The sequence below is a fragment of the Merops nubicus genome, unplaced genomic scaffold (genome assembly GCF_000691845.1).
Source record: "Merops nubicus isolate BGI_N331 unplaced genomic scaffold, ASM69184v1 scaffold45, whole genome shotgun sequence".
In the NCBI taxonomy this organism is placed as follows: Eukaryota; Metazoa; Chordata; class Aves; order Coraciiformes; family Meropidae; genus Merops; species Merops nubicus.
In genome coordinates, this window is record NW_008609980.1 from 16134 (window position 1) to 30047 (window position 13914).

At 39.1% G+C, this 13914-nt stretch overlaps 1 protein-coding gene across 1 annotated transcript in view; it reads right to left on the reverse strand.

Annotated features, from left to right (window-relative positions):
* Positions 1-13914, reverse strand: part of SHQ1 (SHQ1, H/ACA ribonucleoprotein assembly factor) — a gene marked incomplete at its 3' end in the record, with an annotated part of 28546 nt that overhangs the window by 666 nt on the left and 13966 nt on the right. The window contains 3 exon segments of the mRNA XM_008940721.1: positions 5856-5979; positions 8552-8605; positions 10428-10582. Of these exon segments, the coding sequence (XP_008938969.1) occupies positions 5856-5979; positions 8552-8605; positions 10428-10582 (333 nt within the window).

The window sequence follows — 13914 nt, forward strand, 5'->3', positions numbered from 1 at the left end:
TTTTGTTAGTTACAGAATAATTAGGCAAATTGAGCTCCCAGAAAGAAAAATTCCCTTTAGGCTCAAGAAGGTAACATCTGACATACAGTTGATAAATGCAGTAAAAGATTAACAACCTGAATATTCATTTTATCATTCCACAAACAGAAATCTTTCTGTAGTCAGTTTAATTTTCTTCATATGGAACAACTATTTATGAAGAAGAGAACTGATTAATGTAAACTCCCATTAGGTGGAATCTCCTCTCTCAGTCTTCTGACAGAAGTTCCCAAAGGGTTAAGTGCTGGTACACTAAAAAAAATAATTATTTTCACTGTTTAATGAGGGGGAAAAAAAAAACACATTCAAATGAAAACAGCCACTACTGCAAATGGAATCTAATAACCCTCTCCCAAGAGGCTGGCTCCTCCTAGGCTATGAAACCTGAACACGGATGAAATTACATTTTACTGATTTGGAAAAAAAAAAAAAAAAAAAAGGAAAGAAAAAGATCAGAACTCCCCCTGCTGTTCAAGCACAACATTTATTTATTTGGTTTTAGGTAATTCCATGCTGTAAAATTATGGACAGAGAATGACAAATAAAGGATGTGGAAGATGTCAGTGAGAAGAAAGAACATGGAGAGTAAAAAGCTGTGGCAAACAGAACTGAAAAATGCACTGGTTTGGAAGAGACCAACTGAAGAAAAGTCAGGAAAGAAAATAAAATCCCCCAAATGCCTAATGAACTTTGAGATTGTATCACCAGTAACACTTGTCAAGCCCAGCTTGTCAAATTAACTATTTTGACTAAAAAGAAGTGTGCTCTTTTAAAAAGAAATGATGTGTGGAATTAAAATTTTACTAATTTTTTAAGGTTCTAGCTGTCAAGCTGCCAGCCCAAATCATTTACAACATTCACTACTGTTACTCATCTGCCAAGTAATTATGTCAATTAGTGACTGTAACACTAACTCTTAATAAAAGATAATCTTTCTTCATAAATTGAAGTAGAAAATTATAGTAGCTTAATAGGCTTTTATTCAGAAAGGTTGAAAATCTAGTCAGACTTGATGAAATGGGGAACCCTACACACAGAGCACAGCAAGCCACCAAACTTCTGCTTTCAGAATATGCCCCCTACGAGCAAGATGTCCTCACAGAAAACTGCATTGAACTCCTTAGCACAGAATAAAAAATATTAGCTGAAAAGCAACCATTGTTTAAGCCTTAATGTAGGATATTCCATAACACACAGATGATTCTTGGCCTATTTCTGTGAAATGCCACACCATAGGTTCTGTCTTTGGATACCTACTGCAGTAGATATCTGGTCTTGACTTTGTGGCTGTGGTTGTTTTCACTAGTATCATTACTCAGGCTGGCTGAAGTGCTCCTTGTTGCACTCCTCTGCCTCCCTCTTTCCCACAGCTCTTTGTGAGGTGCCAGGGCAAGTACTTGTGAAACCACAGAGCCAACTGGAGCAGAGCACTCTGCAGGTGTGGCCTTTATTTTCTGCCCCCCTTTTCACAAGCTTTAGCAGTGACCTTGCTCTGCATACCAGTCCTTGGTGGTAACTCTAAACATGGAGCATTATCAGTGCTAGAAGCAGATGCTGTCTGCAAAAATATGCTGTGAAGTTCAGCAAGTGCAGTTAATTAGAAGAGTTATAGCTGAAAAGTAAAATCACTGAACAGAATTAGTTCTGTCCTACCCCAAACCAGGACAAATGGTAACAGAGTGTCAGCAAATACTGACAGAACCAGTCCACACCACTGACTTATTGCAGGTCTACTGACAAGAAAAAGGGCTCCACATATTCACATAAACAGACCTGATAAAGTTTTGTCAGTCAACTGTGGCACACTGTTGGAAATAGCCTTGTAGCTGGCTGTACCAGTGTGTCATTCCCTTTTTAAATCCTATCCAAAGGACAAATAAATACAGTAGATATCCCAGATAACTATGCTGAATTTCAAACAGTTCTGCTCAAGTATTTCAAGTATTATAGATCACTAAAACAGCATATGAGAAAAATCTGCTGAGGACCTCAACATTAATCAGCTTAATGCATTTGTGTTATAATTAACACTTTGGCAGGAAGTCTTAATGCAAAAATAAAGTGTTTCAACCACACACAAAGGTCCTTAACAGCTTAAAAATGCAGTATCCTGTACCTTGGGAGTGATCCACCAACACAGCACTAACTTTTTAAAGTCAAGTCACAGAACTTGAGGCTTAACAATTCAGGCCCATAAGAATTAATATTTTTAAATAAATTAGTTTACTGTGCTCATTATTATCAAAACATTGTAATACACTATGTATCAGCTTCCCTTACCAGCATCCTGAAAGAAACCTGAAGTCCAGATGAGATTGACTCAAAGGGTTGTTCCTTTAAGCTAAACACTTACTCCTCCTGCAGCTACGTGAAAAGGAATAGTTTTTTTGTGACAGTATTTAATTAAGGTAATTATCTGTCAATGGACAGTCATTTTTACCTGTGTTCATCACCCAGCTATTGCAATACAGTGCCAGGCTGGTGAGGCACCATTTCCAGTAAGCTCAGAGGATGACATGAGCATTTAACACTATCCACACCTAGTATGCTTTGCACTTGGCAGCTTGCTGAGCATTCTCCAAATCCAGAAAGTCCTTCAAAGCACAGCTCAGCTTCTGCTGGGGTCTGAAGCAGGAAACATTTTCACTGAAAAAATGTGCCTTGGCAACAGACACATTAGCTACAAATCTGTTTAAGACAGACACTTTTTCCCCTCCCTTGCTTGGGTACAGACAGGTAATACATCCATTTTGCATCTTTCCCAATTCTTTGGCAGTTGGTTACTTAACCTCAGCACTTTCCACACTATACACACACCCTAACAGTGCATACTATTTGTCACACAAATCCCAGAACTTTGAGAATTTACCATTAATCACCATTACTTCTAGGACTACACTGCTAACTTGCTAATGGCCCTCCCAATTTGGGTGTTAGGTTGATGATGGTTGGACCTGATGATCTTAAATGTCTTTTCCAACCTTAATGATTCTATGATTTCTGTCCACATGAAGGAAGTAATAGTCTATTTGTGTCTGCTGCTCCCTAGGCAGCACCTGGAGATTATCACACCTCATACTTGAGGCAGTGTCCTCTTCTCCCTCATCAGCACCACCAGTTGAAACAGGCACACATCTTCTGGAGGCTTTCACATGCCTCGACAGTGCCTGGAGGATGCAGGGCTGGCCCTGAGGAGGCGGTGGTCACCTCAGCCTGCACTGTTTCCCAGGCAACCAGCACAACACAGACATGCTCAGAATGAAGCCAGACCTGCTGCAGCTCTTAGCTTCTTCCACTGCTTCTCAACCATTCAAAACATCCACCTAATAAAGTTGGAATTTCTTCTTAAAGCTTACGGCAGTAATTGTTATGCAAATCAGCGAGGTCAGAAAAAACAGGAGCTAGTCTATCTCCCTCTCCAGCAGCAAATGAGTTTGCATGCCCAAGCTGCTCCTCCACAGGAGACTGGGACCTTGCTCTTGGAGCAAGACCACCTTGGGTGGCACAGGGACACCACAACAATAAGCACTACTGGGGCCACTGTATTTTGGAAGCAGAGCAGGAAGGCAACTGCAGCCACGTAGCCAGCATAGGATGAAGTAGGAAACCTGACACACAGTTATTGTAGGTGCCACCTTCCCTAAACTACTGAAAATATTTTGTTGGGTTATTGACTGTTGACTCCAATACCACTTTCCATCATGATGTTAAAAGAAAAGCTATAAGTTTACCTCTTACATACTATTCTCTTAAGAAAAAAGAAAAACAAAAGTAAGAGGTTGGCAGCCCTGCACAACTTCAGCATTATCAGAATTTTCCTTTTTCACATTTATGAACAGCAGCATAAGCCAGGGAAGGTAAATGGGGACAGCAAGTGTTTTCCCCATCAAATCCCACTACCTGCCTGTTGTACAGTAAATGGTATTTTGATTCATCAAGTTTTTGGCAGTAGTAGGGATTAATATTGTTGTTTGTGAGTTGGGTTTTTTTTTTGGTTGGTTGGTTGGTGTTTTTTTTTAATCCTGCAGCTCACAATTTGGAAATAAACCACTGAAGTGCTGCTTCTCAGTGACTCTTCTGTCCTAAAAAAAAAAACATCTAACAATGTTCTCTTCTGAAAGTAATAACTCACAAGAAATAGAAAAGTTGCAAGTAACTTCAACAACACAAGATGCCACCCTGGTTGTGTACAATTGCACAACTGAAGGTGGAATAATTAGAGGTTTGAAAATTTGAATTGTTACATGAAAGCTGCCTGGGACAAACAGGGAAATACATAAAAAGAATGCTGCTGCTGAATCACTTCCAGTCATTAAGATCAGGACAGCCCCACTCCCAAATGTGAAACAAAACAAAGCTACAAATATCTGGTGGGTAGTCAGGGTTTTATTCTTCAGTTTTAAATTAAAAAAAGATGAATTGCTATTTATTAATTTTTCAACAGAATAGCTTTCATGGCATTCACTGCTTGTTTTTTATGAACAGCTCTAGAACTGTCCTATTTCCCTACTAACAAGCAGAGAACTAAGATAACATATTCAAGTCAGAATTTTTGGCCTCTGCTCCTAAAGGGCAAGGAATTATATAGAAAGTACTAAAGAACAACGATGTAAAACAAGTTTTGCTGCTGATACAAACTCAGGATTTCTATTCTTCCCAGACTATTGCTGGATTTACCACACAGTCACCTTAACTATCTTGCCTTAAATAGAACTGTAACACTAAATATGAACCACAGAACGACCCCTTGCCCTCATGTGTGATTCTGTACAGCAACACTAAACTGGCACACACAATGGAATAGTTTAGGAATTAAGATGCTAGATATCCAATCCAGTTATTTGGAAAAGGAAAAAACAAAATATTTAATGGACTCAGTTTACAAACCATAACAAAACAAAACAGATCTAATTCTAGAAAAAGAACTAGGAAGGAGAGCAGGAATTGAACATTAGGGTAATATTTCTGTCAAAATCCTAACATCACTGACAAAGGTTAAATTAAAACAAAAGTTCTTCCAAACAGCAAATCATGTAGGGAAGCTGCCCAGATTTGCAACTGCAAAGCAACGACGAGCAGAACCTAAACAGAACAGTCAGAACAATTGAAAATGATGAAGAAGTTTAAAAACTTCCCTTAGATGGAGACAAAACATGAATTTATTAGAAATCCTTCCAATCTCTCTTAACAGGGTTTCAGTCAGGTGATTAAAGAACACAATGAAGAACAGAAAACAACAGGACTGCTGCTGTACTTGTAACAGTAAGTGACCTTGCTTTGAAATAAAAATTTAGGCATCTTTACAATAGAGTCTACAAAAATTAGAATATCTAACCTACCATAACAAAAGCTTCCTTAAGATGTTCTTTTCCAACAGAAAAACCTCTTTACAGACAAATAAAGATAAAAATACTCTGAAGATCATTTCTCTAAAGCTTTACAAATCACATTTGGACTATCCTGATTTATCAGGATACAAGATCAGAGCAAACATATTTCTAAGGATGAGACATTGTTAACGTTTGCTCTGTGTAGATTTTCTGGTGTGAACAATACAGCTGAATTTACACCACAACTGCACGTATCACGTGCTCCCTAATAAGTGAAGTGCTTCAGGGGCTTCTCCCTGGTATGGAAACTAATTTTGTTCTCTTCTCTCCCCAGCCCATTTTCACCAGACCACAAGACACCCAAAAATGTCGGTAACTAACAACTTTGGGTGAAACTGGCCAAAGGATTCAGAAGCTATTAAAAACCACCAGACATAGAAACAATGTGGCCATATAGCAATCACTTCCAATCCCTAAAAATCTTACCTAGTTGCAGTATCATAACTGTATCGTTGAAGGCACGTGTCACCAATCCAAAATGTCTGTGCAGGGGATAGCATAGCACTCTCCTCCCAAAAGATACCAGGACGTCATGAATGCTAGTGAAACTCTGTGTGTATCAGTGAAAAATCTGAATTAGTCCATGTGCTCTTCAATGCAAAGATTTAGGTTTTTGTTTGTCTTCCTTTAAGGACAAAAGTCATAGCAGAACAGGAAAAAAAGCACATTTTTATACATTATGCATCTAAAAAGCTGAATGTTAACATATATGGACATCAATATGTTAAACAGAAATGAGACACCACACAGTTTAGTTTACATGGCAGGATAACAGAAGTCCTATACATTTTAGTGGGTTTGATTTAAAAAAGAATGTAGAGAGCATTAGAAATAAAATATCTAACTCAAGACTATGCCATTCTTTAGATTAAAGTAATAAATTACATCTGTCTCACATTATTATATATTTTAAGGGGAAGCTATAAAAAGCCTTTTAAGAATAAATTAAAATTAAAACCACATGATATTAACAAAATACATGTGTACATGTAAGAACTTTAAGAATGATACATGACTCTGCCTTTCATGAAGATTATAGATACTCAAGACAGGGATAAATATATCTGCCTAGGGAAAGCAGTTCATTGTCCTCCTTTATGGGTGAGGAAGACCTCTCATGTACTCAGGCCAGAGGCATTAATGGGTTATTAAAGACTTTAAGAGAGTGATTTCCTTTTCAGCTTTCACTTTTCAAGACAAAATATTCCATTTGTGAATTCAAATATAAATACCTATTTCATCCTGAACTCTCAAATTAATAAAACCACTTTGCTGACAGCCAGCACTTTTTTGCATTATGTGACTATCTCAACCCATTTTTCATTTTCATGGATCACCGGTGAGCATCTAAATCATTTATGTTTTGTTATTTAATATTTAAGAGTCTAAGGTGTGCACATGTCATGCACAGCAAAATGGCAGTCAGCTCAAACAAACCATAGCTGAGGCAATTTTGTTTACAGATTGATGAAAACACCCGCCCCTACATGGTTTGTATAACAGATAGAGCTATTAACAGCTTGGTGCCAGGAGACTGAATTTCCTGGGTGTGAAATATACTGTTGGCACAGGCTGTGCCAAGAGCTGCTATATTATAGGGTAAGCACATGCAGAAAACTCCTTTGCCATGTCAGGGATATGGATCTGAAAAAGATTTGGGAGTTAAAGCAATCCCTACACTTAACTGCACTCCTGTGTGACTTGCTACTGCAGAACATTCAGCTGGAAACTAACAGATCAAAAAAACCAGTCGTCATCAAACAAGTCATTACTGAATATAACATTCACCACTACTAGAAACATTCAAAGGACTGAACCCAAAAATCCTGTCAAACTTTGTTTTTGATCCTGCAAACTGAGGCTTGGCTCAGTAATTTCAGGACTGGGGATGGATGGTCCTTTTCAGCTTGCTGCCATCATAAGAAATAACAGATGAGAGGCCAGGTTAAGTCCCTTCCACTTCCAGCTCTGTAACATCTTAGACAAGCCTGCATGCTTTCAGTAAGCAATCTGTTTAGCTTAGAATTCACTTTGTTTCCTCTAGTCCATGATGGTTTCAAGGGGCTATGAGCAACTGAACAAACAAGGATGTGGCAACAATGCTGAGAAGAGGGCAGCTAAAGCAACACACGTGCCCACCAAAGTGACTGCAAGAGACCTGCAACAAAAGTATTCAGCACATGTCTGGAAGATCACACAAACATTAAAGACTTTGTGAGACAACCATTCTACAGCTACAGATCTGACAGCTTTTTGCTACAAACAGAATTCAGCTTCTTCGTGATAGGTAAAAAAAACAAAGCAGCACCTTTTGATTGAGTTCTAAGAGCTTTTCCTATCATTGGGTTTGCATTTACTTTTGGGCCTCCCAGTTCCAATCTCCAATGTACTCTGAAGCCAGACAGAATGGAGAAGCCTGAAGCCACCTGATTTGCAGCCAAGGAAAAAAAAACAAGCTCCAAGTGCAGAATGATGACACCAGGAAGGCTGAAGAAAGGCTGAGCAGTTAAAACCCCCAGAAGCGAGCAATAAGCTGCTTTATTAAGGCCTGTCACCTTCAAAAGTTATTAGAACTTCTATCTGAGGTAGGACTTAAAAGGACATAAGAACACTAAGAAATTACATTCCCTGCTTTTTATGCCCTTTTCTATTTTAACACACTTTACCCAGTCAAATAGGAAGATATTTATGACTTCTGGTCAAGGAGCTGGAAGGCTTTATTTTCATGCCCTAAGCATAGGGTTGCACACACATACTGTGGGCAGATGTGAGGAATTATTACAGCTACTTCCTCAATAAAGCTCAGGACTTGTGAACCAAGCCCAGAAGCAAGGAACAGTGTGGAGACAAGCAACATTTTTGTAGTGCCTAACCTCAGCTTTTCCAGAATGGACCAGAAGAAGGGCCAGCAGCCTGCCAGAGGAGAGGTCATACCCGGCCTCTTGAGGCTACTTGTAGCTGGGCGCCTAGAAATCACAATTTCTTGTCACATATATTAAAACAAGGGCATACACTTAATTCATTTTCAATGTAGAAGGAGTAAGCTTTCTGCAAAAGCAATATACAACACCAAAACCAAATAATACAGCAAACAATAATGCAAAGCTTAGGTTGCAACTCACCTCCAGCCAGCACAATGTTGCACTCAGTTTCCTGATGTTCCAAGATGATTCAACCTGATTTTAAGAAGAGAATGTAAAATAAGTATTATCTAATTCAACATTCAAGACTGCTGGCAAACTATTTAAGATAACATTCTGGCAGCAATTTAAGAACCTTTCTGAATATGAAGCAGTAATTATATTACGTGCATTGAAACGGCCACAGGACAGCATTAAAAATTATATTGTAATGCAGATGTTAAGTAACTGATTTGGTTTCTGTATTGGGAATATTTAGTCCATGCACAAAGCCTTTAAAATACAACAGCAATCACAGAAAAACAGTATTTTAGTGAAATTCTGTCCCTTCTCAGCAAACAACAGAAACTTGACTCAACAAAGCTCAAGCTAAAATGCCTTATTTTGTGAAAACAGCTCAAGACTTTTGGCTTTCAGAGAGGGTCCTAAAGCCAGCAGTACATGTAAAATGTCAGTATTCTTCAAATGTGACAGATTCATAGTATTTCTGTGGTAGTATGGTCTAGTGGGATGATTAGGGTAAAAAGCCAGGAAGCCTTGATCTATAACCTTGGCTCTAGTAAAGATTTGTGTAGCCTGAATGTCTTGGTTTTACTATTAGAAGGGAGGGGTGGAGAATTTAAAGAAAAAAAAGGAAAAAAACACACTGTTTTCTCTAGAAAACAGTTACTGCAAAGATCAATAAAGAATTGCAGCATTGTGGTCCTGGCATATTTGCAATTTTGTGCAACACTAACATGCAACACAACCACCACCCTGGATTATTCTGCTGAATGAACAGGGCTGGACACTTCTGCCAGCCATTCTAAAATCCATGCCCTGCAATTTAGTCCCATTAAGACAGAAAGGTTTTGCTTCTATTTTCCAATATTTTGATTTAAAGCACTGAGAAAACAGCTTGGTGGTTAATATCAGCAGAGGAGGTGCTAAGCACAAGGTTGTATGTGGGAAGCAAGGCCACTCCAAACAGGTAAGCTATCCACAGAACAGTATGGAATCCCCTCTAAACTTCTGCCATCTTCTTAATTCTTCATATCCTGTAAAAAGCCTAGGACAGGGAACAAAATACAGCTGGCTGCTGCTTGTGTAAAAGATGGGCAAACACCAGAATCCTGGAAATGGAAACATGCCTTCCTACTTCCCTCAGGTGTCTGAAGAGTAGAAAAAACAATCTGCATTGGGATTTTTTTATTTTTTAAATGTGTGTCAATTTTAAAAATTTTAAATGCCTCACTCTGGCTTCCAGAATGCCTCAGGGAGCATCTTCCATACTCTGTGCATAAGCTTTAAAAAAGAAAAACAACTAAAAACCTTGGGTTTTTTTAAAGGCATATAATGGTGGCCAAGATAAAACATTAAACAGTTTCAGTCCTATAGGCTCAATTTCCCATGCTTTTTCAGAATCCAAAATCAGTAATGGTGTTATTACAGCCAAACATACCTACTATGGAACTGAAGGAAGAACCAACAAGGTAAAAGAACAATTATGTTGTGAAATCTGAATTGACATAAATGAAAACATGTTACAATAGAGAAGAAATCAGAAACAAACAGAACTGTGTGGAATCTCCTGCAACTCCCCTTTTCTCCTACAGCCAAAATGGTGCTCCAGGAGAACAGAATTATTTAGAAATCACATTAGTTCCCATATGTATCCTAACAGCTCGATCTAGAGACAGAAGAAGACATCTGTGACTTCTGATTCGTCTTCTGACTTTCATTTCAACTTATTCAATCATGTATTTTTAATGCTTGGAAGTAAGTTCACTTTAAAAGTTAAGTCTCCTCAATGACAGGACAGGGTCCAGCACTAGGTTCCTAAAACATACTAAATTTTTATCTATTTATTTTAACTCACATTCTTTTCTCCTTCGTTGACACGGGTTTCATAGCAATATGCCAGCAGGATATCAATTAAACCAAGGTACACATGATGACGGCTTCTTTTATCCAGAAGATAAGATTTATTTGTGAACTTTCTCATCTGTTCCCTCTCTTCCTCAGAGAAGACAACTATAAAAAGTAAAAGGATAATTGATTATGAATTTAAAGCTGGCACATTCATTTTAATAGGTGGTAATACTACTTCAACAGTGTCTCTAAAAAGAAGCATGTAACTAATCACAAGTCACTCATCACTCAAGAAAAAGCCTAAATAATTCTTACTTTCATTTAGAACTTTTATTAAACTCTGATATATTCCTTTCAAAGTCAAGTTCCAGCCCTGCAATGTACTGCATGTACACTTTGGCCATTCTGAACCCCTCTGAGAGTGTCAAGGATTTCTGTGGATGCCTGGGTATCTTACACAGAGATAAATGCACCATCAGGGTCTGAGTAAGCTGAAGTTTAAGTCCACATTGTATGGAAGAAAAATAAAGAGAACAGGATATCAGAAACAAATATATTCTTTTATTGTAGAAAAGGGTAAGAACTGAAGAAATAGTGAAGGCACCAAGAAGAATGGTCTAAGTCTGTATGTCCAAGCCTCATCAATTTTGCCTCATGACCTAGGCACCATTTAGGAGCTTCATTTATGCTTCCAGCATCTGAGGAAAGCCAAAGAAAAATGAAAATCCTAACCCCACCAGTGTTGGTATGAAAGCTGCTCCTCCTTCTCAAGAGCTATAGTACCCATCATAAGTCATTATCATTTTTTGTTTATCTTCAGTGTACCTCATTTAGTTAGGAATGGCTACACTGAACCAACATGAAGGATCTTCTCACCCCATAGTTGTCTTTGGGATACATAAGGAAGATGCCACCACCACCCCAGCAGGTGTGCTGGGACCATGCATCAAAGTATTTCACCAGGGAACAGTGGAACAGACATGGATAGCTAAGGCTGAGCACTGAACAGGAACTCTTCTGAGGAGTACTTAAGGCACTTCAGAAAGGATGGCAGAATTGCCTTGAAATAACAGTAGAGATTGAGTAGATAGCTGACTAGAAGTCACCTCTGTACAAACTAAGTAAATCAAGAAGCCATTTAGTACAATTAAAACAGCCAGAATCCAGAACTAAGTGATTTTCACCCAGGCATTCCATGTCAACAGGCTCTGATGTACTGAACAGCACAGATGTAGAGAGCACATCTTGGTCACACCACAGAAGAAAGTTACAGGCCCATGGTGACTTGACAGGACAGAGCAGTGTTACTGGCCTGACAGCTCAGACCTTGCTGCAGCTGAGGAAGTCCCACACCATGAATGGTTCAAGCATCAGTAACATTGGAACCAGCCCAAGTTTAAAATATCACTCCATGAACTTCTCTGAGGACAGAACACGCCTACTGCAGCACTCTTGTTATACTTCCAAAATAAACCCAAGTGCCAGGGGTAAATACATGATGCACCCCTTAACTCACTGAATTTTATTTATTCAGGGGGTAAAAACTAAAACCTTACAACTAATATCAAAATCTCACTTAAATTATTCTTTTACCAGCCCTTTTTTGAGTCACTGTGTTCTGACAAATTTAGGTGGGGGCAGAAAGAAGCTGTAGTCAAGATGTACAAGCTCAAAAATTTAGAACACTTAACCCATGAAGATGAGGATGTGATACTGGCTGAGCATTCATATGTTCATCACCTTTGATAAAGAACCTGAGGAGTCCCTGCTAGCAAGGCAGGCAGCTGGGAAGGGTCAGCCTCTGTAGCTTCCCAAGACCCATCCCTGAACATTGCTGAGTTGCCACCCTCCAGCTTTATCTAACAACTTGACCTAATAACCCAACAATTCCTGTCCCAACTTGATTCCCTGTTTTTCCAGGTTAGGATTTTGTATCCCCTGCATTGGTATTTACCTCTGGAATCTCTGAGCTACTAAGGATCCTGTCTCAACAATGCTACCTGCAAGTTTACTGTTGTTATTTTTCTGCAGTTCCTCTCAGCTCCCCCTCAGGAGCCAAGGCCATGAAGCTGGACACAACCTGTAACCCAGAGTCCTGGGCCCTAGGGACATGGGCAGCTAAAGCCCTTTGGGTAACAGCACAGGTTACAGCAGGCAAAATTTACAACTCCTAATAAATCAAGTCCCTTTTTATACCTCCTCCCCATTTCTCCATCATAATGATGATCACTGTAAGCATGTTTATAGATGTTTCTCCTCAAACATCCCTCATCATCATTTCACACACTCCACATTCTCAAGAATACACTCTGCCTGGAAGACAAGTGGTTTTCTTTATCCTAGGAACTTTCTACAAGCTTTCTAATTTTATAACATGTTTTGAAACAAATGTCTGTGGTGCCAAAGGCACGTACATATGCACACACCTCATCCCAAGACATTAACATTACCAATTGGGAAAAACATTTATGAATGTTTCTTCTTTATGAACTTTTAAAATGTTTCTACCAGCTTCATAGCCATGAAATACTTGGTTTAAATTCCTATGGAAACTTCCTGATGAGATGAACATTTCTTGGGAATCAAGCCAGTCTCCATTTCTTTACAAGCTCCCACAAAAAGAAAGCTCAGGTTTTATACCATCTTGAGAAAGCCCATCTCTTCCACTTGCTGTGCTCTTGCACAAAGTGACAACTGAGGGAGACTATGGCAGTTGTGTTTGTCTGCTAATGCAGTGCAGCATCACTCTTAAACCACACATATAATGATGTGTCTATGTTCCATCAGTATATTTAAGTTCTTAAGTAGCACCTCTATAATTTATATTAAAATTATTCATAAAACTATATGTGCAATGCTGTGGCACATTTGAAAAAAATAGTTCCTGCAAAACATAACATGACTTTGTAAGTTGCTACACTAGGAGGGTTTAATGAGGTATCACAACAGGGTGTTTACAATTAGAAGGTCTATAAACATCTGAAGGGTGGGTGTCACAAAGATGGGGCCAGGCTCTTTTCAGTGGTGCCCAGCAATAGGATGATGGACAAGACAACACAGGAAGTTCCACCCCAGCATGAGGAAAAATTCTTTACTGTGAGGGTGGCAGAGCCTGGAACAGGCTGGCCAGAGACATTGTGGAGGTTCCTTCTCTGAAGACTTTCAAGACCTGCCTGGACATGTTCCTGTGCAACCCGCCCTGGGGGAACCTACTTTGGCAGGGGGTGGACTAGATGATCCCCAGAGGTCCCTTCAAACCCCTGCCATTCTGTGATCCTGTGTGAAAGAAAAAAGGCACTGCCAATTCAGCTAGCTCTCACTAGAAAACCCTCTCCTGGAGTACAACACCATGTATTATAGAATCATCTGCAAGTGGCACTTTCAGCCTGAAGAGAAGCTCAGAAGAGGGCAAGTGAAACTGAAGATGGAAAAGAAATTCTGAAAAACAAACAGCCAGAAGTTTGTTAGCAAAGACTACTACAGCAAATCAGTTC